Source organism: Monodon monoceros, unplaced genomic scaffold, assembly GCF_005190385.1.
Source record: "Monodon monoceros isolate NGI ecotype Baffin Bay Population unplaced genomic scaffold, NGI_Narwhal_1 Super_Scaffold_3, whole genome shotgun sequence".
Taxonomy (NCBI): Eukaryota; Metazoa; Chordata; class Mammalia; order Artiodactyla; family Monodontidae; genus Monodon; species Monodon monoceros.
The window spans coordinates 89,929,997-89,954,724 of record NW_021703780.1 but is presented as its reverse complement, the minus strand read 5'-3'; the positions used below and the strand labels follow the sequence as shown (position 1 = coordinate 89,954,724).

Genomic DNA, 24,728 nt, shown 5'->3' with positions numbered 1-24,728 from the left:
GGTCTTCCATCATTTCTGCCTAAGAAAACAGACACATTTAAACACGAAATTTTACTAGGTAGTGATGACTTAAATTGCTGCTAATATATATTGAGTTGACAAGCTGCCAGTAAAGTGTAAACAGTCTGTGAACCTTATTATGGCTATTTTGTTTCAAACAAAACAAGGAAACCTTAATGGAGAGAATCAAGAGACAGCTACATGAATGGGATGAAAATCTGAAAGAGGATTCTCTTCCTTCAAATCCAATAGGTATGAAAAATCAGTTTCCTTCCTGTGACCTGTGATGCCTTACTGAAAGAAATTATGTTTTCTGTTTAATGAAAATGAAACCCCCAACATTTTTTTACATTAGTATTCTGAAAAGCATACCCACTTCTTTTGCTTTGAGCAATTACAAAAGAATGAGTATTTTTTAGTTAGTGGTAGCAAAGGTCTTAAATTCTCTGAGCACTCCTATTTTAGGCAAGGTTTTCATAAAAAGTTCAAGTTGCAGTAAATGGTGTGCATCCAAAAACACTGAGTGTAAAATACTCTCCTTTCCCTGGTCTTCAAGGTGCCACTGAAAGTGACTGCAGTACCAGGACTTATTATTACCTTACTTACAGATCTGTTAATTAGGTACAGTTTAGCTGTTCTTCGAGTCTCATAGCAAATAAGTGACTTATTCTAACATGGGTTTGAGTTCATGTTTAATTTAAAAGACGACATTTACAAAAACAAGCATGGGAAAAGAAGTTACATTGTAGAACCTCCTCTAAGAGTATATATACTTGAGAGCTGGTATACTGTAGTACTGTTTATAATTGTGTGAAATGTGTTCTTTGGGAACCCCGTAGAGAAGGGTTTATTTCAAAAGGATGTTATCGCGTTCATAAGCTGTCCTGATCTTAACTCCTTCCTAAGTTTAAAGCTTGAAAAACCCACCATGTCTTTAAGATTTTTCTTACAGAGTAGCTGCTTGTCTTCCTATTGATGATGTATTAAGAATTCAGCTCCTTAAAATTGGTAGTGCGATCCAACGACTTCGCTGTGAACTGGACATTATGAATAAAGTGAGTAAAATGAATACGTTTGGATGCCCATGTTCAGTCAGTCTAGAGAGCGAGGGTGCACTGTTAGGACCAACAGAGCTATCTGTAGGCTCCATTCATGGAGTCATGGAATTAGAGAACTAGTTGTCCATCATGGTTTGCATTAAAAATATTTTAAAGGATTATTTTATATATTTCATTTGGGATCATAAGACAGAAACTTGACTTGTTTTGCATTCCTCAGATATAACCTTTATGTGATCTTCATTTAGACTCTGAACACTTGATTTCTACATGAACCATGTACGGTTTTTTATATATACATATATATATATATGTGTCACTATTTCTCTGTCCTAGAAGGTCATGAGTTTTGTGAGTGAATGTGTGTTAGATCTCAGATTGTGTTTTTCTTGTCCCATCTTTAAAACTATGTTGTTGAACGGTTGGAAGGAAAATATGATAATCAGAGGGATCAACGCCTTGGGAGCATTTTCCCCACTAATTTTCTCTTAAATTTTTTTAGTGTACGTCTCTTTGCTGTAAACAATGTCAAGAAACAGAAATAACAACCAAAAATGAAATATTCAGGTGAGATCTTTATTATATTTTTAGCATAGATCTGAATACGTTTTGCCAACCGCTATAACAGAATTACAGGCAAGACCGTATTTCCGTTCTCCATATAAATGACAAATACAGCAAATGAAATAGGGCGGGAATTAACTCCGCCGTTGGGTAAGACAGTCTTCCTGATTGGGTACCCAGCACAACAGTGGGGGCATGTAAACCATTTTTCATAGGTAATGAGCATGGTGAAGTAAAACAGCTGAGCAGTCCTCTCGTCCCCACCCCCGCCACCACCTTCCTTGTTGAAAATCTGTCAATTAGAGGATATCTTCTTAGTGCTTAAGGACCTACCTCCCATGATATTTCACTCAAACATCAGTTTCACCACATAGCGTCAAAGATAAAGGACGACATGCTTCTGAACATGTACTGATGCTGTGTGACAGTGTTTGTGTGGAAATTACTTTCTGACAACAAAGTCATTATGAATCAAGAAGGGAAGAACTGCTGTTTGCTGAGTACTCAGATGCCCAAGAATGACCAAGTGGAAACTTTCACTGGACTTCTCCTCTCAGGCTCCTTTAGGGGAAGTTGAGTCCACGTATTTGACAATGTATATCTTGAGGAAGATTTAAAAAACTAGCAGTATTTTCCTTTTTGTCATCATGGAAACCATTTAGACCAAATAAAACTGGGCTGACTGACTGCCAACCCCTTAGTAGTAGTTTTAACTAAAAGGTTCAAAACTATAGCTCTTAGAACCTTGTTTCTTGGTGAACTTTTATTTACCCCCACCCCACCCCACCCCACCCCATTTTGACTTGCCTTATCCTCTGTACTGATTCTTTGTTTTAGTTTATCCTTATGTGGGCCGATGGCAGCTTACGTGAATCCTCACGGATACGTGCATGAGACGCTTACCGTGTATAAGGCCTGCAACTTGAATCTGATCGGCCGGCCTTCTACAGAGCACAGCTGGTTTCCTGGGTAATGTGGTGGTGGTCACTTTTTTTTGGTTTTGCCTTAATTGGGAAGAAAAACCCAGAGTCCTAAGCAGAGCTGCTAGAATTATAATCAGAAGTAGAGTCCTAAGCAGAGCTGCTAGAATTATAATCAGAAGTAGACAATGAAGTGAATAATTCTATTTAAATGTTCATTTCATGAACGGCTAGAAAACGTTCTTCTTGCACAGTCTCACTGAATGTAAGGTTAGGGACAAAGAAGGTGGCAACTGTACTTCTCCTCAGATTAACTATACACTTAATCAATCCACACTCATTGTCCTGTCAGCTCCATCTGAAAATCAACTGTTGTATGACCCAGTAAAACTACATTTGAGCCTTAAACAACGTGGGTTTGAACTGTTTGCAGCCACTTAGACGCAGGTATGGTTCACTAGTAAAATACTACAGTAAATACTACAGTACTGCCTGGTCTGCAGTTGGTTGAATCGTTGGATGCTAGAGGAACCACAGGTACGAGGGCCAACTGTAAATTATAGGCGGATTTAACCCCTGCGTTGATCGAGGGTCCACTGTGTATCTGTATTCTGTAAAGTGTTAAACTAGAGAATGTTACCCAAGCAGTGATAATAGACACGAAACACGCAGAAACCATGCTTGCTTTTCTCCTAGTGTGCACGTTTTGTTTTGTTTTTTACTTTAGCCCAGTGCCTTTCAGAGTATGACTGTGGGGCCAACAACACCACCTGTTAGATTCCTTGAGCCATATTATTTTCAAGACCCCCCCCCCCCATTATTTGTCCAAATACTGGCTCAGCCTTTTTATTTTGAAAGAGGCAAGCTGAGTAGGGATTAGTGCTTATACTTGCTGTAAAGCCATGGCTTGTATTTTTGGATGAATTACCTGACAAATCATTCTCATTTTAGAAATCTTTCTTACGTGAGAAAAACACTTACCTCCCCCATCCCCATCCCCAGTTTTAACTCACACAAAAGTGCATATTTCTGCAGGTGGTTGCTGTTTTCTAACTAACTTGAGTGCAATACAAAACAAAGAAAATGCAGGTGCAATTTAGTGTGGGCCTGGCAACCAGCAATTTGTATAAAAACATCTGTATTAATAAGATTTTTTTCTTTCTTGGCATTGGAGAAAAAAATTTTAAGCACAGCTTAAGAGCACGATCAAGTAATATATATAAAGACTGATGCATTATTACCATGATGAACCATACAAACTAGAAAATCTTTTTGTGAGGTTTGTCTCAGGAAACTGTATATAAATCCAAACTCAGAGTATTCCTTCTTCCCATTCTTAGAATTTGGCTCTAAGATCTGTCTTCCCGACAGGTTATATGGTGATAGGCTGGGATACACAGCCTCAGCTGATACCTTTCCTTAATTTTATAGGTTCGCCTGGACCATTGCCCAGTGCAGGATCTGTGCAAGTCATATTGGATGGAAATTTACAGCCACCAAAAAAGACATGTCACCTCAAAAATTCTGGGGTTTGACTCGATCTGCTCTGCTGCCCACGATCCCAGACACTGAAGATGACATAAGCCCAGACAAAATAATACTCTGCTTATAAACGAATACGGTAGGGATAAGGTTCCTTAGCAAAATCGGTATTCTAACATCAGGTCTGCTTTGGAAATTACTCCTTTTGATGCATACCGAAGTAAAAAGCGACATTACATGGAAGGTTGCAGTTTCCTAGTCAAACAACAGTATTTGAAGCTTTAGACTAAAATATACTATTGAAGAGGATGAAAAGCAGTCTAGAATATGTGGTTTCGGGAGTTATCTATTTTAGGAGCTTGGTGCTCTTATTCTGTGGGATCTGACAGGACATGAAGACCTCTGTAAAACAAACTGGTGAGAGTATTTCCTGCAAAACATACCTGAAATTCCTATAAATTCTTATAATGTGAGGGTTCCTCACTTGATCCTGATCCATGGAACAGAATGGCACGTTTGTATCAGTGCTCCAAACAGCAGAAGTTTCCAAAAGCTAGGGTGCCAAGCACTAGTACTGTTCCTTTTTGAAAGAGGCAAGGCAGTGCGTATTATTTTAAAAGGGCTTTGTTCTTTCTGATTTTCATTAATGAAACTTTCCAAATTTACACATCAGTATCTCAGAGAAACTAAAGAGTTACCTAATACACAGTTTGAGCCCCAACATGTTTGTTAAGTGAAAGTCGTATTTTGTGTATTTGCTCAGTGTGTGGTTATTCTGTTCCAAAGTTCCATTTGAACCTAAGACTACTGTGGAACACAGATGCTAAAACACGTCCCCTTCCTCCAAGTGAGATGTGCTAATGTATTTTATAGGCTACTTTGTTCAATGTAAACTAAAGAAACTCTGTAAGTAAACTGTAAGAGCAAAACTAAATTAAACATGTTCTTTGTTTAAATAATGTAAAATATCTACTCATAAGCAGATAATCTAGGTGTAAGAAATAATTCTTAAGATAAAGTTCTAGACAGACTGATTTGCCACCTACCTCTTTGCTTATACATTCAAGGGGTTTATTGGATACTTTTACATTTGCATAATTTTGATGTTCCTTCACTGCTTTACATATTCATTGGGAGAAGTTCAGCTAATCGGGTACAAGGGATGTGGCCAAAAACGGACTGTTAAATTTCTCGTTTGAATTTGTCAATATTTTCTTCTTCCAAACACGCAATGGTTTTGACTGCCTAGCCTGGAATCGGCAACCGAGTATCACGTTGCACATTTATGTAAAGAGAGTAAATGAAAAGCAACTCAAGAACGCTGTCGGTTTTTTAGCATGTGCCCCTTCTGTATTCGATATGCCTAACCTTTACTTTGTTACGACTAATAATAATAACCTTGGGTTTTTAATGACTCTATTTGTTCATATAGTCAGTCTTACACTGAACTAAAACGTCCTCTAAAGGGGACTCCAGGGAGTTCTTTTCAGTAGCACGGCACATCTCTTTATATCTAAACCAGGTGTAGTGAGGGAACATTTGGCCCCCTGAAGAGTGTAATCTCAGAATGTTCTATATTATTTACTGACACTTGCAAATAAAATTTCCTGGTATATAAAAACATGCATATACTATTTTAAAAAGTCTCTTTATACATGACGAAACCAGACCTCAACTCTGCATACTTCCTATATAGCACAGTACGAATTCTACAGTGTTAGTTCCAAATATGTATCTTAAATATTTCAGTGGGTTATAAGACATTTAATTACTGACCTGTGTGCAGTCGTTTCTGAGGCTCCCTTTCTTGCAACATAGCCCCTGTTTGTACACTGTCACACTTCCTCTTAGCAGGGCTTTAACAGAAATATGCTTTTCAAGATTGTTTTATCAAGGTCCAAAATTGCTATTTACCAGTAGCGCACAAAGATGCTCTGACTGGCTACACAGAAAGGAAAAATGTCAGAATGAACAATACTTTGTGCCATACACCTCTTCACCCACTGCAAGCATCTAGCCTCACATCTTTAAAGAGCAAAAGGCCATAACCTTTATTTTACTTTAAAGAGACAGGAGTACCGTCACTATGTATATGGCACCTGTCATATATACACACACACACATATATAGATACCCACATTTATCTTCCAATTCCTCAAGACTAACCCTCAAGCTAATCTTTCCCGGCTTAGCAGGAAGTTACAGAAATTGTTCATCATGGCAGAGAAACGTATCAACTACATACTAAAGTACAGCTCCCTATAACAAGTCCTGAGTGTAGGAATGACGGCCACCTGGGACACATCTGATCTTCACATTTTGTATACGCAAATTTGTCAGCTATTTTCAAGCACAAGTTTATTCTGGAATTCAGATAAAAACCGACACTTATCATACACAATTATTGTAGAAAATTAAACCAGGTATTTCCATTGCAAATACTAAGAAACACCTTTTTCAAGACAGTTAGTTACCACGTGTTAGGATTAATCTTAGTACTGCCCTATGCAAAAACAAACCAAAAACCCCGCTGTTTTAAAAAAACCTAGACAGATTAAGCGAAGCCAGCTCCTTTTTCTCCTCAGTAGGAACTATTCCAAAAGAATTACAAGGTTCAGTGATATAAATCAGATTAAGAGGAGGTAGACTTTCCTTTAATGCCTGAAATATAATTATATTTCACAAAATAAGACCTTTACTCTTCTGAAGAGATCCTCTAAGCTGGCTTTTATTCCAGTCTCTTCAATCTCACTAAGGGGGGACGGGAAAAAACTAGTCTTACCAAAATGTTTCTGCTTTTTTAGTAGCCAGCTCTCATCAAATTTAGGTCTTCTTTATGTAACTTAGCAGTTCATCTTTTTCCATTTGGTAACCACTTTTCTTCCACTGTTCTCTCAACTGCTGTAAGAGAACCCCAATTTCTTTTCCGGAAGAAATGCCCACTTTTCTGATGTCATGGCCACTTACAGGAAATGGAGGAATGGACCACTGCTGCATTTCCTTCAGAAGACCGTGCTCTCCTTGGTACTTGAGGAGTTCACACACACGAGCAGTTGCATCGGAGTCTCTAGACTAAGGGCCAAAGTCAAACATTACCACACTTGCTTAATGATCTTATCCTAAAATTTAAATAAATGCTCAATGTGAAATTTTTCATTTAAAATAAAAGAAATTCACATAATACTTTGTGGGTCTTAGTATTAATAAATGTGTTCCACAATTAGCAAAGATGATTTATATTCTGACCAAGCCCAGAACATACTTACATCTATAATGAAATCTTGATAGGGTTTCAAAGGTTCTGAACTATCTGTTGCTTTAATTAAATCTTTCCTGTTTTTAACTATAAATAAACCAAGATTCTTCTCTTCTTTTGAAATCTTCAACCTCAGATCCAATTTTGTGACATCATCCTGTACTTTGAACAGTGAGGTCAAGAGAGTCATTGGCTTTGGGGAAAAACCTTCAACATTTTTACTGACTTTGTTAAATTCTTCTAAACTTGCACTAGCAGGTAAGCCTGTAGGGACAAAAGCATTTTTAACCCACTTTTAGAAAGAATAAATTTAATAAAATAAATTCATATCTTAAGCAAACACTGTTTCCGTTTGCAGAAATGCCCTGGCCCCAGGGCTCACTATGGGTCCAATGTGCTGCTCCATCTTACAGATGAACCACTGGTACACTGCTGCTGCCCTCTCCCACATCGCAAAATCCCGCTGTTGCTTCTGAATATTAATTTTAAACCTACTGAACTATTTCCATGTATAAGGCAGGTCTTCTCCGTGCTGTACATGTATTAAAGCTCCTGGAAGCTCTCAGCCCTTCCATTAGACAGATGCCATCACTTTCATACCCCTCTGTTAGATTCAGAAACTAACACGTAAGGAAATAAGGCAAGTCACAAAGCTGATAAGTGGCAAAGCCTCACTGAAACCCAGGATGGACTGACTCCAGAGGCCACTTTGTTCCACCACAATGTGCTGTCTCTGAGCTGTCCCCTACCTGTGAAAAAACTGTCCTACTCCTGACCTCAAAGTTTACCATCTTTTAAAATACTCTATTTTTCCTTTTAGAATTGTTAAACATTTTTTTCTTACGAAATTTTTAAACCAGATGTGTTTCATGACCAAAAAGGCAAACTTTTTAAGTTGGACTCACCTATGTAAGGAGCCACATCAAGATCATAGATGAGGTGAATCAAATGATTTACGTGGTTACTAGTAAGCATTTTTTTTAGTTCCACCCAAATCCTCTCTCCTGATATTCCAGCCAGGCCTTTTGCATTTTCTGCAATTGCTTCCAAAGTCTCAGGATCGTGGTCACCAGGTGTATCTACAATTTTCCCATAAAACCTACAAAGCAAAAGTCTCAGAGTGTACTACCTCTATGCCGGTGTTTCACCAGAAAAATCTGCTTGTCATTTTACCAGTACTATTGCAGACATCTATTTAATCAGAAACAACAGAGAAGTAGTTAGGTCTAGGAGGGACCTTAACAACCATCTTGGTCAGTTCACCTTCTCTCTTTTCTCCCATGAGAAAACCTGAGGTCCAATAAAGTATAAGTAACCTTAAAGTCAGCAAGAACCAGACCCCCGCCTCACTGCACTTTCACATCACTGACTGAAACGTCAGAATGGCCATCAAAAGAGGTCTCTGAATTGGTACTGACACTGGATGCATAAACCAGAGCAGTCTTCTCCAGGCACTAAAACAAGACTTGAAACGCCACGCTGGAGGAGTCTTAATCCCTCAAAGGTTGCCTGTCTGTACACATCAATACTTTTATAATTAAGAGCTTCAAATAAAACAAATCTCGCTGCAGACAAGGGAGTGTATTTCATGGACTCTCAGAACTGGAAGCATTAAAGTATACCTGTTTTTACCACTCATATCTTCAAAATTCGTTCATTAGTGATCTAAATTAAATGATTAAATGGCTATGGCTGTGCCTCAGTCTCTGTCCTATTATTTGTAAAGAGAGATGGTTTGCAAACACTGAAGTCTAAAGGGATAGCATTTATTGACAAAATATGTAGACTCTGTCAAAGAATATTCTGAGTGATCCCAACCAGTGAAAAATTAATATCAGTAGACATAAATTAGCCAGTTACAGTAGTTTTCTTAAATGTTAGAGTTCAGAGTTGAAAAAGCATTGCTACCCACAAGACCACCCAAATGCATTTCATACCTTCCCAATTCTTCGGACAGATTTCCCATGACCACCTAAAACGGTAAGCCATATGAAGGCATACTTTGACTCACTACTCTGTTCAAAGCACCTAGCACAAGGGTTGGCTTGTGATAAGCCCTCATATCTGTGTAATGAATGAACGGTGCAGAAAATAATCAGAAAGAAAAAAGACCTTTTTAAAGCTGAATTATTTAAAAGATCATCACAGAAAGGAGCAAATAACTGCTTTGCACAATGAAAAGATGAAGTATCTAAGTATCATGAGCCACAGTATCCTGTCTCTTGGAGACAGGCATTTGGGATGTCACCACTGTGTACAGTAACCTGCTGTGCATTTCACATGATCAGAATTGTGCTCTGGTAATAATATTCAAAACTGTATCATTAATGTAATTTATAAAAATCCTTACCTGAAATATCTTAAAATTCGAAGATAATCTTCTTGTATCCTCTGTTTAGCTTGTCCAACAAATCTAACTTTCTTATTTTTTAAATCTTCATAACCATTAAAATAGTCAAATAAAGTACCATCGAAACCTATTCATTAGAAAAGAGGGAAGAAAAACCACTATTAACAAATAAGAGCTGGAAAACAATGGCACATATACAATGGAATATTACTCAGCCATAAAAAAGAATGAAATCTTGCCATTTGTGACAACATGGATGGATCTCGAGGGCATTATGCTAAGTGAAATAAACCAGACAGAGAAAGACAAATACCGTATGACCTCATTTTTATATAGAATCTTAAAAAAACAAGCTCACAGATAGAGAACAGACTGGCGGTTGCCAGAGGCTGAGGCCAGGGGCCGGTGCAGTGGGTGAAGAGAGTCAAGAGGTGCAAACTCCTAGCTGTAAAGTAAATAAGTTCTGAGGAGGTAATGCACAGCATGGTGACTATAGGTAACAGTACTGTATTCCATGTAAGATAGAAGACCTTAAACGTTCTCATCACAAGGGGAAGAAAATTCTGTTACTATGTATGGTGTCAGGTGTTAACTAGACTTTTTGTGGTGATCATTTCTTAATATATACAAGTAGCAAATCATACTGTATACTTAAACTAATGTTGTAATTTCAATTACTACCTCAATTCAAAAAATTAAAAGGAACTGAGAAAAAAATTGGAAAACTTAAGGAAATTAGCTAAAAACTATCACAAACAGTAAAAACTAAGCAAAGTGAAGACTTACAAGGTTGAAATACAGACATGAATAGCATTCATCTATATCCAGTATCAAATGGAAGATATAATGGAATAAAAGGCTGTATTTACACCAGCAATTAAATACACTCAATAAACTAAACAAGACCTATGCCAGTATGAAGTGGGCTGAGACAACATCAAACAAGCTGATTTTCAAGTGAATAATGGAAAATAAACAAGAACTGCCAAAATAATCCGGAAACAATACACAGTAGTAAAAACTCTCTGGAGAAACTAAGTACTAAAAGTAATAAATAATAAACCATAGGAAACAATTTTATCATCCTGAAATAGGGATGACCTTTCGTCGTCCCTATCGGTAAAATATAATTACCAAGAAGAAACAACAAAACACACCACCAGAGCCTTCAAAGAAATTAATAAATCCAACTACATAAAACATCAGATATGGCTGCATAGCAAAAAAACATCACAATGCAAAGCATTAGACAGATGACATACTGGGAAAACCACATTTCAGTCTGTATCATAGAGACAAATGGCTAATTTTGATAATCTACAGAAAGCTCTTAAATAGAAAAAGACCACATAAATGGAAAAATGAGCTAAAAATATATACAAGGAAATACAAAAAGCCTCTTTAAAAATGAAGATTTTCAACCTTAGTCATAAGACATGCAAGTTTATGAGATACCATTTTTCAGCTTTGTATCAGCTTGGCAAGGATCCAAGTCTTATTACACTGTCAGCAAGGGGACAGTAAATCTGATGGTGCCACTTCACCATGCAGCCTTTTAAACTTTGCGAATTTTGAACCATGTGAACCTAATATCCGTTCAAAATGTTGTAAACCAATTTCTACCACAATATGCTCTCTCACATGTTGAACAAAATGAAAAAAACCTAATTTTAATATAAAGTGCATAAAACCTCAGGTATGAATAAAGTGATCAATTCATCCCAGTTATCCCAGGACCTTGCTGATTTTAAAACTGAAAATCGCAGGTCTCAGGAATTTGTTCAGTCCCAGGCAAACTGAGACAGATGGTCACCCTGAGAACTAAGGAGGAAAAAAAGAAACACTTCGAGCAAAGACACAGGTACCATTCAACCACCCAAACGGGGAGCTCTGTAAGCCTAAGAGAGACTTCACCTCATGGCATCACAGAGAGGAAGCACTGCCACTATTACAAAAAATGACCACTTGTCATTTTAATTCTCTTGAACCTGAGTGCTCTTTGATTATCCCAAATGCAAAGACACTGGTAAACTCAGGCTTAATACTTGCCAAGCTCTTTTGGTTGATGTGGCATTTTGACACTTAGAGCCAATTTATAAGGCTCCAGATTCAGAAACATATAGCAGGAAATGAAAACAAATAAACAAAAAACTACATAAAGAGACAAAGATAACGATTACAAAGTAGAACATAAATGTGGTATATATCTGTCTCTTCATGTTACTTCTCTTAACGAAGAGACTCTTAACTCCCTGGGGAATGTGGAAATAATAAGATCTTTTTCAGTGAAGGGAAGATCAAATTTGGAGGAAAAAAACATAAGTGTGACAAAACGGAAAATAAGAGTTTGAAAAGCAAAGTAACCCTCACCCCCAGAACCAGGAATGCTTTATCTGATAAGGCTTGAAAAGTCTAGATGGGAAAATGGGCTAAAGGTAAGGATTACTGAGTATATATCAGTGTGTACTTTGTTTTGCTCTGAATACCCTTTAAAAAAAATGATGAATAAAAATGAGAAATAAAGCTGTGTTGCTGAGCATAATGTGGTGGTTAAGGATGTGACCTCTGGAGCCAGGCTGCTTACGTTGGAATCCTAATTCTCCAATTTACCAGCTGCAGGACTTTGAGCAAATTATCGTGAGTTAAATACCAGGAACTACTCATAGGGTTGGTGGGAAGATTACATTTATGTGATGGGCTTAGAACAGTGGCCGGCACATTATGAGGGTTCAGCAAATGTTAGAAAACAGTAGTACCGATAAGAACAGTTTTTATTTTTATAAAATAGTATCTTGAAAAAGACTATTAGTTTCTTTTAGTTCTGTCTGCATATGAGAAGCTAGTTCTAAGATTTTTCATACACTGCACTAGTTGGAGCAGTTTAAATAAAACTGATGTAAGAAGAAATTAACACCTGGAGTTCCACCCCCTAATGGAGAGAAAGCATGCCTCCAGCTGGGCTGCCTTTGGTCATAAATCACCCAGGCTTCGGAAACCAATCAAGGCTCTCCATGACTTGAGCTCAAGTACTTAACATCTCTGAGTCTGTTTCCTCATCTGTCGAACGAGTTTAATACCCACTTTATGGAACTTTTCTGAGAATTAAATGAGCTAAAGTATATCAAGTGAGCACTGATGCGCCTCGAACCGAGTAGGTGCTCTAGAAGTGTTATTTGGCATTAATGTAATTAGCAAGAGATCCCATCTGGGCCTACAGCCCCCTTCCCCATCCCACGAAGTGGAACCCACTGCTTATTCCTTTCACAGTTACCGTGCCCCAAAGTAGGTTACGAAGAGTGGATGCTCCGTCTCTCTTTTCTAATCCAGAGATTTAAACCTAAAGAGCTTGTCTAAAATTTAAAGGACAAAAAATAATGCTTCAATTGTGCACCAAAACACTAACCTAATTCACATCTACTCCCATTATGATTCTCACTCCTTTCATGAACAAGTTAAGCTGAGATGATACATAGGTTCCCTCTCACACGCCAACTCTGACGGAGTACAGACAATTCCTGAAACACAGTGCTACAGAAGACTGTGAAGTGGTGCTCGGCACACGGAGCAACAGGCAACGGAAGAGGTGAAGTCACTGACCAAGTGCACCACCGGCACCAGCAGAGAGGAAGGGGTGGAATGTGTGCACGGGAAAGACAGAGGAAAAGGGGCACAGCGGGTGTGTGTCTGAGTGCACGTTTCTGACCCGAAACCTAACATTTTTAGATGCGATTAATAAGGTGCCAGGCACTGTGCCAGGGATTCGCCATGACCAACTCCTTTAATCCTCACAACAACCCTGCAAAGGAAGCTAATATCACCTTCCTCATTTTACAGCGAGAGAATGATGGAGTCCGAGGAACCCAGGGATCTCGGCTCCAGGGCCGTCTTTAACCAATAGGCTGTCTCTTAGAAGAAACTAATGCAACCCCTCATGCTGGGGAACGTTTCCAGGATGCAGGTTTCACTCAGAAAGAAGGCATTTGGACTGAATTAAAACATTATCTACATATATTACCTAAAAACATAGAATTTATAGTGAGATCTCTGCGTTCAGCATCTTTCTGCCAGTCAGTTGTGAATTCGACCTCAGCATGTCTTCCATCAGTGGCAACGTCAATCCGTAGTGTAGTTATTTCAAAATTTTCTTCATGAAGCTGGAAATAAATATATGTTTTTTTAAAATTCGTTTTTAGTATCACTGGATGAATTGAAAATAACATGTTAGTCCTGACAGGTATCTTCTTTCTTTTTACAGTCAACTAGTGCACATATACCTTGAGACAGGAAGACACCCACAGTATTCAAAGATAGATCCAAAGAATATTTTTAAGAAATAATAAACCCATCTTAATTTAAAAAGATGAGTCTGACATATAAAAATGGCATGTCTGACAAATCATGTGGCAGAAGGGAAGAGCCCTTAAAAACAGTATATTCTGGTTCTTCAATTTCAAACCAGACTACTCTTTGAAATATTTTTTAACAGCTCCAGTTTGCAAAGAGCTGAATATCAATTTACAGAATATATACCAGAGTGAAGGACTGACAGAGGAAGAAATACAGGTACCACACCCTGCAGCTCCTTTACTGGTAATCATCAATGAGGTTAAAATACAGTGCCACATATATCTCGGGAAGAGAGATTACCTCCAGCTGGGAAAAGGTGGGTAGCCTCATGTTAGAGGGACATGCGGTCTCAGCCTTGAAAAATAAGTAGGATATGTACATGCAGATGTGGGAAGAAGAACATTCAGATGAAGAGAAAAGATGACCAAAGGCACAATGGAGAGGAAGAGGGATACGTGTAAGAGAAAGCACACTGCACAAGTAGCATATCAGCACGTAGGGGAAGACAGCAAAGGTCGCTACATGCCAAGCAGGAGTTCGGAATCTCTTCATTAGGAACTGAAAGTCATTAATGATCAGTAAAAGTCTGTTCTAGAATTCCTCTCAACCTCATGCATATTCTTCTCTACAAACAAACTAGTTCTCACTACAGAATTCCAGAATCAGGAATTTGAGGCACAAGTTATCCCAAAGAAAAGGGCATGAAATATGAAGACTGCTGAAAATCCGTGTAAGAAAAAATTAGACCTCCAGAGTGACTCCCTCACCCAAGCAGAGAAACAGAGATTAACCAGAAAGGCTGACTCCAAAATAATCAGAACTTGGGGCACCAGACACGGGACCATGGGAGTGATGCACCACAATGAAAATAACATGAAGAAAAACCAACATAACCCCTATCCCTTTCCCCGCTTGGTTTTCAATATGCTAACAAGCAGGCTTATTCTAACCTGGGTAACACTGGAGGATTCCTCTGACGTCTCCTAATGAAAAGTCCTCCTGATATTGACAGTGGTGGTCCCATAACTAACTGGCTGACGCTTCCCACACAGAACTACAGTAAAGTGCTCAGGTCATTATGCACACAGTAGATCACCCAAACATAAAGAGAGATCAAAAAATACCCACACCGAAGGAAAGCCAACAGCAAAGACAGAACAAGCTCAGAGGAAATAAAGACATTGTCGAAGTACCTAAAATTGATGCCCTAAGGGAAATAAGAGAAGATACTGCATCTGAAACAAGAACAGGAAGCTTTCAAACATACTGTAAGAAAGACCTTGAAAATTTAGAAGACAGCAAAAGTTGCCAATACAATAGGAAAACTGGATGATCAAGTTAAGGCAATCTCAAAGTAAAATAAAACAAATGAGAATATAAAATAAGAGACAAAAGATAAAACTAGGAGATGAGCCCCTCTGGTCCAACGTCCAACATCACGGGATTTTCCAAAGGGAGAGACATTTAACAAAGGGGATGACATCATGAGGGGAACACAAGGGGGCCCTAAGTGCCCTACACAATGAATGAAAAAATAAATCCGAGCCAAGGCACGTCATCTTGAAATTGAAAACACCAGAGATAAAGAGATCAGAAAGGCTTCCAAGAGGAGAAAAAAATAATAATAATCAGGTCTCAAACAAAGGAGAGATTCGAATGAGCTCAGACTTCTCAATGGCAGCACTGGAAGGTAGAAAAACAAAGCCTTTTTTTACATTTCTGCCTGAAAATAATTCCCAGCCTTGAATTCCACAGCCAACCAAACTATCAGATCAGTGTGAAGGTAAAATAAAAACATTTCACACATGGAAAGCTCTCTGAGGTTACCAAAATGAGGGCATAATCCAGGAAAGACTACCACGGGATCAGGAACCAGGAGGTCTGGTAAGTAAGAGGCCAAGGAAGCTCACAAGATCTGGTGTGGGGAAATCCCAGGACGTGAGTGGGGAGCCGGCCTAGGACGCACAGATGGGAGAAGACAGACTGCAGCCGGTGAGCTGGCTCCAGAAAAAGGAACTGACGTGGTGAAAGCCACCGGGAGGAACTGCACAGCACAGGAGGAATGAATGAGCAGCACACGAGAGCTGTGTCACAGAACTACGCCGTTAACTGCAGGGAAAACCCAAAGCACGGAACACGAGGAATGTAGTTGAAACACACTGCACGATCTAGCCATAAACAACAGTTATGAACTGATTTAACCAAAAATTATGGCATATGTGTACTGAGAAAATGAGGGAACGAGCATCGTATGTGCTTGCTGTTGAGGAGGGTGTGATAAGAAGGCTCAATCACCTTCCCTGCAGGAAGTCAACAAGCAACATCTTAAGACTGGAAATTAAAAACGAAAATGGGGCTTCCCTGGTGGCGCAGTGGTTGAGAGTCCACCTGCCGATGCGGGGGACACGGGTTCGTGCCCCGGTCTGGGAAGATCCCACATGCCACGGAGCGGCTGGGCCCGTGAGCCATGGCCACTGAGCCTGCGCGTCCGGAGCCTATGCTCCGCAACAAGAGAGGCCACAACGGTGAGATGCCCGCGTACAACGAAAATGAAACACTGGAGCGTAGAAAGGTCTTTTCTAGAAATGTGGAGGGAAAAAGTAACTACTATAAAAATAAAAGGGCCTTCAGCAAAGGAGGATGCAGGATTTAATAGAGGATAGAGGAGACTGACTTTTTTTTGTTAAACTAGGCTTTTTGTTATTCGCTTTTTAAAAACTACAAATGATCTATAACAATTCTTTAACTTACCAAAAAAGGCAATGCAGTTCCTGTCAAACTTTTCACTTACCCTGGCAGTGATCGTCCCGTGCTTTTCTCCTTTGTTGTTGATCATACGAATGCCGACTGACTGAAACAGCTCCTTCATTTGAGCAGGGGTAGCAGTGGTAGCAAAATCCACATCCTGCGGCTTTACTCCGCTTAATAAATCCCTCACTGCTCCTCCTGCTATTCTTAATTCATGATTTTCTTTGACAAATAATTCTGAGGTGAAAAAGAACGTTTTCTGTTTCAGTGTGTTTCTTTTAAGCGCAGAAGTACAAGTTTTCCCATCTATTTGGGACAGCAGAGATTACTGAACTCAGCCTTTTTACATAAAAATTGGGAGATCAAGGCCCACAGCAATGAAGTGACCTGCCTACAGCAGAATGCCTCTAACAAACATGAGAAGCAGGGAACGTGCAAAATTTCTTTTAGGTTAATTCGGAAGATAATTTAGAATTCCACAGTGCTTCAAGGTCATCAATGTAAATTTGAATTACTACTAAACAGTAAGGTGAATAATTCCGCGCTCTCTCTCCCCCTCCGGATTTATGTGCATCCTTTAGAATTGTGAAGTGTTCCTGCACATATTTCTCTCTGTGTATTGTGCTGAGGCAACATATTCATGCAGGAAGCCATCAGCATTAGTCTATCACACCACACACGATAAACGTTATAGCTAAGAACCCTTCAAGAAAGAATCGACATCTGATGTCTGAAACCAGCTCAGAGCTCTTCTATGGAGAAGCCATATGACACTGGGGCCACCATGAGGACCTGAGTCCAGGACACCCAAAGCAGGCAGAGGACAAGGCCGAGTCCACCAAAACCACCCATGTGACTAAGGGACACCACAGGGACCCAGTGAGCATGACGTCCAGGACCCGGCCTGACACCACCACCCATGCCTTGGTGTTGCTATGAGTTGGACACGCACAATGAGGCCCAGGTGGCCTCCTGTGGACAGAACCGTGGCAGAGAACATCCACAGCAGACAAGGCCACCCTGTGACCAGGATCAAGACAACTTGTCATCATGTCTGAACAGATGACACAAACACTGTCCAGACAGCACCGGGTAACAGTTCATACGTGGGATACTCTTAGTTCCCAGTCAGCGTTAGCCTCACGCTGTGTATGTAGGCTTCCCATCTTCCAGGTAAGAATCATTAAGACAATCACAGGTTAACCCCTGCTTCCTGACACCACCTGATGCACAGCAAAGCCCCGCTTCTTCAACTTGCCCCAAAAACACGTGATTCAAGCTCAAATCCTACAAGACGTCCTTTCTACACCCCTGTTACTCAGAGGCCCCAAGGTGCCCCAAGGTTCCCCACGGTCAGGGCTCCCCGTCTCAGCAAGGGGTGCTCCCGCTGGCCTTTGGCAGGAGAGCGCTGACCTGAGCGTTTGGCTAAAGGCATCAGAGCTCTAGCAACACTAATCACAGCTCAAAACGTCATCGTCCGTCCCCACGCCAGTCTCTGTGCTCTTTGTCTTCCTCCTCCTCTGCCTCTTCTTCCCAGGCCTTCCAGCTGCAGACCTCTGCAGACTCCCTAAAATGATCTGCTAAAAAATAACAATGGTTCCCTCCCTCTACCTTCTTGCCTTAACTAAAGGCTCTCCCACAGGGTTACCACTTCCGTGAGTCCCCTCCCAGAGGAAGTGTGCAAACTCCTTTAACTCCACATTTCCATTCAAGTCCCAATGAGTCCTTAAAATGAGGTCCATGGCCCCTTAAATTAAAATATAAAAATCATCTGTTAGTCCAAAGTTTTCCTGAGACTTAGAGAGGTAAGGTAAACAAGAGTTTCATGAAATAGTACTTACCCTTACTATACATACCATGCAATCTAATCTATTCTATTCTTTATCTCTTTTCCTCTATTTTTTAATGCTGGTCATGAGCACTAAGTTGACTTTATGACCCACTAACTGGTCACACAGTGGGGAACACACACTGACCCAGCTCACCCTTACTCAACTCCTGCAATTCAGTTTAGGAAGTCTCTCCCCGTGGTGGAGTAAAGTGAATTCCACCTAAGCTGGGAGAGCAGCCTATCTTTAATTACATTAAAATTACCTGTTTATGTCTTTGTCTCCCCACTTCTCAGAGTAGCAAACCTATCTCACTCAACTTTATACCAAACTGGCTCACGACGGAACTGAACTGTGATACACAAGCTTAAGAAAAAGAACGAAAAGAAAAAAAAGAGGGATCGCTTCACTGAAAAGTATACTTTTTAAAAAGCTTTTCTTCCTTCAGCTTAAGAGAGTACATAAGAAACTGTTGGAATGCAAAAAATGCGCAAGTTTTACTTTCATTTGAACCTACTTTAAGAGGATGAAGGTCAAGGCTGAACACAAAGATAACCACTGTTTTGAGATTCTCAAGCTCCGTCTACTAAAATAAAATTTTAAGTTCAAAGTCACCCAGTGTATTAACTACATTACAGAAAAAAAATGTTCCAGAACTGGAAGTAATCTATTCACCATTTTGATTAGCCCTATGGAAATGGATAACTATGTCCAAAAGTTCTCACAATCCTAACATTTCGATATAAATGAGAATGGCACATAAAGGCATATGTACGTGCCTGTGTGAAAGAGCAGTCATAGAAACTGCAAGAAAGGCATGATTTTATATTGACCCAAAACAGTAAGGCTTATCCAGCTTAAAGAGGCTCCTTTTTCCCCTCAGTTACTGACGTCTTCAATCTTACAGAAACAAGGACACATTCCACATTCCCACAAACTTCGTAAACTACATAAATACTCAAGTGAACATAACACCTCATACAACTAAATTTAATTGTAAATTCAAGCTTAAGACTCATGAAATGCAGGATCTCATCATTCCAAATGGTCTTAATTTGTGTCAGCTGCCACAACTGACAGCAAGCTATTATTAATCAGTCTGAAGAGCAGCCAAAAGACCAAGACATTAATTTGTCAGAAAACTTGTAATTGTCTTCTATCTTCGAAATTTTACTTTAATTTTCAGTCAAATTTTCATTAACTGCTTCACTTTACAATTTTGAGTTTTGAGTATTGGAGGTCGTACGGATGGAGAGTGGGCAGGAAGTGTTAGTAAAAAGACCACTACACAGCACGACTGTTACTACCAGAAAACAAGCTATCTGTTCCTTAGCGTTTCTAGGAACTCCCAAACTTCAAGAGTGATCAGCTGTTCCAACTGTCCCAAATGTTAATACGACTTGGTGACATCACATACCTAAGCAGCAGCGGACAGCTAACCATGGACCACTATCTCCCAGCAACCCCGGCCTGTCCACTAACCGTGTAACTTAGGCAAAAAGCACTAGGTTTGGAACTTCAGTCTCATGTATACAATGAAGAAATAATTTCATATGCCACTGGTATTATATGGCTGTCCTTAGCAAAAGGAAACATAAATTACATGACATAAACTGACGTTATAAAACGCTGTATGAGCATAATACACTGTCCTAATCTCCCAAATTCTTGCACGCTGGGAACTAATTTTACATTTGGCAAAACAGCTATCATGATTTAAGAACTGGTACAGTATGAAACTGCACAGCATCACAGCCACCTTTTTTTTCCTTTGTGTGTTTTTGTGCATTGTTTTCATACAGAACATTATATTTTACCAGGATACTCAAGTCTTTAGAAAGTAGCAAAGATCAAATAAAACTAATTAGTTGATTTTCTAACCATTGGGCACTGCACTAAAAGATTCCATTCTTACCAGTTCCACTATAACCTAGAAAAATGCAATCTTAGAAGATGCCCATGCTCCCATTTGCCAGTCTTTCGAGGACCAGACCACTGGGCAAATACTACCACTCTCTTACCATACTATTCCGTCTCTAATAACTTCCTTAGGACTTCACCACTCAAGGTGGAGAAAACTCAGCTCTTGAAGTCAGGGTTAGTAAGCCAAATGCAACTGTTAAAATAAAAAATGTTCAAGGACCTACAGTAATCAATATCCACAGCCTTGTTTCCAAAAGAAAAATGCAGAAGGATCTGAGATAGGTCCCCAAGAGTTAATTCCCTACATCCAATCATTTGGCCCTTACAACGGAAGACGGGAAGAGTGGGCGCTGGGAAAGGCATGTAAAGAAAGAACAAGCTAGAATTCAACTCAAAGCTGAAGCTTCTAGATATGAGCCATACAAACAGTGGCCACACGTGGTTCTTGAGCACTGTGAAATGCGGCGAGTCTGCATTAAGACGGTCTGTGCGTGCTAAGGACCAGATTTCAAAGATTTACAAGCAAGAGAAGGAATTATCTCACTCATAATTTTTACACAAATTTGACATTAAAATGATGGTATCTTAGATATACGGAATTAAATAAGTTGATGTACTAAAAATAGTTATTAAAATTCATTTCACCCATTTCTCTATTTTTTTTAATGCAGTTACCACAAAAGTTTATGTAGCATATATGACTCACTTCTATGGGACAGTGAGTCTCTAGCATTTTTCACTCTAAGTAAAAATCACGGGCTTCCCTGGTGGCGCAGTGGTTGAGAGTCCGCCTGTTGATGCAGGGGACACGGGTTCGTGCCCCGGTCCGGGAGGATCCCACATGCCGCGGAGCGGCTCGACCCGTGAGCCATGGCCGCTGAGCCTGCGCGTCTGGAGCCTGTTGCTCCGCGACGGGAGAGGTCACAACAGTGAGAGGCCCGCGTACCGCAAAAAAAAAAATTAAATAAATAAAATCACAGCAAAGCATCTGCTTTAGGCCCTCCACTTCAAGACTATGTGAAGAACCTATAAAAATCAACAAGTTCTGGACCATTTACCTCTGACATACACCTAAAAAAATCACCTTATTTCAAGAATAGGAAAGTAGCTTTGTCAACATGCTAATGCAAGGAAAGTCATTTTAAAGCAATGGTTCCTCCACCCTCTGGTCATGAGAATTAAGAGAGGAGAGTTTTTATCAAAATTTATAAATGCCCATGCTCCCTAGAGATTCCGATTCCAGTTCAGTAGGGCAGGAGTGGGACACCAGCACCTGTATGTTATAAAAAGCTCCCCAGGTGAATCTAATGGACAGCTCCCCAGGTGAATCTAATGGACAGCCAGGGTGGCAAACCAACAGTTAAGGTCATGTTTCTACATCCATACACCTTAATATATTTCTGAAGGCGTGACTAAGATACCATAGGCTTTGAAATGCAGCTGTGTGCACTGCAACAGCAGTAACTAATACTGAGAACCAACATAAGAAATGATAGAACTGCGGCAAGCAAGATGAAGCTGCTATAATCCGGCACTTAGCTCAAGTTGTTTCCTGTGTTCCTTCCAGATAAGTTCTGCATGTGCACAAATGGACGTAACTCCCACTTCCTTCTACCTTCAGTTGTTTCACAGAGCACTTATACCTGGGGTGGAAATATACCTTAGTGGTTACAAGCTGGGTTCTCAAACCAAGACTGTACAAGTTCAAAATCCAGCTCTCCACTTATTAGCTATAAAAACGTTGGAAAAGCATTTCACATTCCTAAGCCTCTGTTTCTTCAACTATAAAACAAGAGAAAAAGTACCTACTCCTTAAGTTAGTAGGCCCAATTCTGTGATGCATATAAAGTACCTGGGTTTTGTTTTTTTTTCCGGTACGCGGGCCTCTCACTGTTGCGGCCTCTCCCGTCGCGGAGCACAGGCTCCGGACGCGCAGGCTCAGCGGCCATGGCACACGGGCCCAGCCGCTCCACGGCATGTGGGATCCTCCCGGACCGGGGCACGAACCCGTGTCCCCTGCATCGGCAGGCGGACTCTCAACCACTGCGCCACCAGGGAAGCCCAAAAGCCGTGCTTTTTAACTGCAATCATTATTTGCCTCTTCTCATGATTTGGCTATAGCTTTGGATTACCCATGCATGGTAAACCCTGCTTTCATTAGCTTAACAACAACAAAAAACCATGAATGTTGGCTAAAAAACGTTAACCCTCTGCCTCTCCATTTTTACAGGCTTCCAAAGCAAGAGGAGGCATCCTAATCTCTCACCTGTCAGACTCTTCAAGCCTTCTGTGAAAAGTGACTGGAACTCTGGAGACTGCAACTTCATTGTAAACAGAGAGTGCTTCAGAAGGAACAGTCTACTCCAGCTGCAGCTCAGCAACTGCCTGTGCCAGGGACCCAGGCACCTCAGCATCTGGAGATAAAGTCACCAACCACACATCTACAAGACAAGCAAGCATGCCCAACAATGAAACTTCCAAGTGTAGGACAACAAAGGGATATTCTGCGATTTTACTTATCAACAGAGAGAGACATTCATCTCCTGTTCAGATGAGAGGCTGAAAAAAGCGACAATGGGAGGGAGAATTACAGTTGGAACTACACTTGTCGTTATCCGGTTTTGCACTCGTGAAGCACATACTGCTGATACTACACCCGCATGTGTATTTTACTGTTAGGGTGCTCTCCCGGGAGGTGGTTTAAAGCGTGAGGGCTGCCAAGAACAGTGGCTCTTGAAAATGTAACTCAAAGACATGCAGGAATACTTGGTCTCCTCCAGAACAAGTCACGGTCACATACTTGCCCCCACGCACCTGAGACTTATGACCCAGGGATATTTCCTAGGCACTGTAAAATAAGGTATTTCCCCATGACCGGTCCTTGCTCCCGGCTTCTTCCTCATTCACCATCCGCCCCTCGCATCACGTCTCCTGAATCCCACCCATCCACACCCCGCCTTCCGTCCTCCCACCCCGCTTTCCACATAAGGTGGGCCTCCGTGAGGCAACAACAGAGCTCAAGTGACCCCCAACGGAAACCACTAGAGAAGAACCATTTCTTTACTTGGAAAGCGGGTTTCAAAGGCGCTTCCCACCAGGGGGCGAGCTCCCCTCATCCAGACCACTGGGGAGGACAAACACGGCGCTTCCTTCCACCTCCGATTCAACTCAGAAAAACCCAGGGAGGGGGGACCCAGGCCCTGAAACGGCGTGTCCCGCCCCTCCCACGACAGGTGCTGGACAGAAATGGGAGACCCTCAGGGGCCCGGCCGCGAGGAAGGGAAAGAGCCCGGGGGAAGCCCGATGAAGCAGCCCGCGGTCAGCGAGACGTGGCGGACACGCGGCCCCGCGACCTCCACGTCGGGCTCTGTCCCCTAGTGCGGAAGAGGCCTCTCACTGCCCCCGGCACCCGCCTTCCCCAAGACCCGGCCCGCGCGAGAGCCCGCAGGCAGCTCGCGTCGTCGCCGCCGCTCCCCCTCCCAGCGGCGCGCACCCGCAGATACCCCGCGCGCCCGCTCACCGGCCCCGCTGCGCCGTCATCGCCGCGCGCACTTCCTGGCGGCAGGCGAGGGGACGTCACTGACGCGCGCCGATCAACGGCGAATGGGAAGTCGCAGCAGGGCGTGGGCGGGGCCCGCGCAGGCTCTCCCCGGCCCTTCCACCTCCCCGCGGAAGCCGCTCGCTGGAGCGCGGTTCCCCAGCTCCTCCCAGGGCTAAGCAGCCAGTCGTCGCTCCTGGGGCGACCCGAAGGACCAGGGTCTGTACATTTGTTTTAATTACGTCTCACCGCGCCTCTCTCTGGCCCTGAGGTAGTTAGGCGGCCATCTGCACTGCATACCTGTGTGACCTTGGTCGAGTGACCCCGGCTTCCTTTGTAAAATGAGACGATCACTAGAACCTCTCTCAGGGTCTTGTCAGGCTTAAATGTCACGTTATTCCCTAGTAAAGAGGCAGTGCTCAGTAAATGTGAACTTGTTATTGTTGCCTGCTCCCCGGTTCGCACTTGACTCATGTTACTATTCTATACCTTATCTCTGCCCAGGAGTAAGAACACATTTTTTAAAATATACGTACCTAGACAAGACCTAGGCAGAGGGTTCGAGAGACATTCGTTTTAAATTAAAAGCCTCCGGTCCGTTGAAATTACTGGGTATATTTTAATTTTCCCATCTGAGGTTTGTAACCGTTGGCTTTCACGGTCTGGAGACTTGTGCAGCTGTAGAGCGAAGAACTTGGATTTGATTCAGTGCT

At 41.3% G+C, this 24,728-nt stretch overlaps 2 protein-coding genes across 12 annotated transcripts in view; one reads left to right on the top strand and one right to left on the bottom strand.

Annotated features, from left to right (window-relative positions):
* The window catches only part of CRBN (cereblon), a 950,388-nt gene extending 945,430 nt beyond the window's left edge, over positions 1–4,958 (top strand). For all 10 annotated transcript variants that reach the window (XM_029241884.1, XM_029241885.1, XM_029241886.1 and 7 more), the window contains 5 exons: positions 168–252; positions 940–1,055; positions 1,561–1,625; positions 2,460–2,591; positions 3,974–4,958. In XM_029241884.1, coding sequence (XP_029097717.1) covers positions 168–252; positions 940–1,055; positions 1,561–1,625; positions 2,460–2,591; positions 3,974–4,154 — 579 coding nt within the window. In that variant the 3' untranslated portion in view covers positions 4,155–4,958. The remainder of the gene's footprint in view (positions 1–167; positions 253–939; positions 1,056–1,560; positions 1,626–2,459; positions 2,592–3,973) is intronic.
* A 1,405-nt stretch (positions 4,959–6,363) lies between these two features.
* Positions 6,364–24,013, bottom strand: TRNT1 (tRNA nucleotidyl transferase 1). Of its 2 annotated transcripts, none has more exons than XM_029241894.1 (8): positions 23,998–24,013; positions 22,744–22,918; positions 16,769–16,962; positions 13,646–13,784; positions 9,631–9,757; positions 8,186–8,379; positions 7,291–7,544; positions 6,364–7,096 (listed from the first exon to the last, which is right to left on the bottom strand). In XM_029241894.1, the coding sequence occupies exons 2-8, from the start codon at positions 22,889–22,891 to the stop codon at positions 6,848–6,850; spliced, it is 1,305 nt and encodes a 434-aa protein (XP_029097727.1). In that variant the 5' UTR covers positions 22,892–22,918; positions 23,998–24,013; the 3' UTR covers positions 6,364–6,847. The 2 variants fall into 2 exon arrangements, with proteins under 2 accessions (XP_029097727.1, XP_029097728.1); XM_029241895.1 differs by lacking the exon at positions 23,998–24,013 and adding an exon at positions 23,542–23,815.
* Between the last annotated feature and the right edge of the window lie 715 nt (positions 24,014–24,728).

Bases quoted from the DNA above. Each gene is read 5' to 3' on its own strand.
- TRNT1 (XM_029241894.1), bottom strand. From the start codon at position 22,891: ATGCTGAGGTGCCTGGGTCCCTGGCACAGGCAGTTGCTGAGCTGCAGC. The intron at 16,963-22,743 runs GTGAGAGATTAG...TTTTCACCTCAG, and splicing joins AGGCTTGAAGAGTCTGACAG to AATTATTTGTCAAAGAAAAT. The intron at 13,785-16,768 runs GTAAGTGAAAAG...ATTTATTTCCAG, and splicing joins ACGGGACGATCACTGCCAGG to CTTCATGAAGAAAATTTTGA.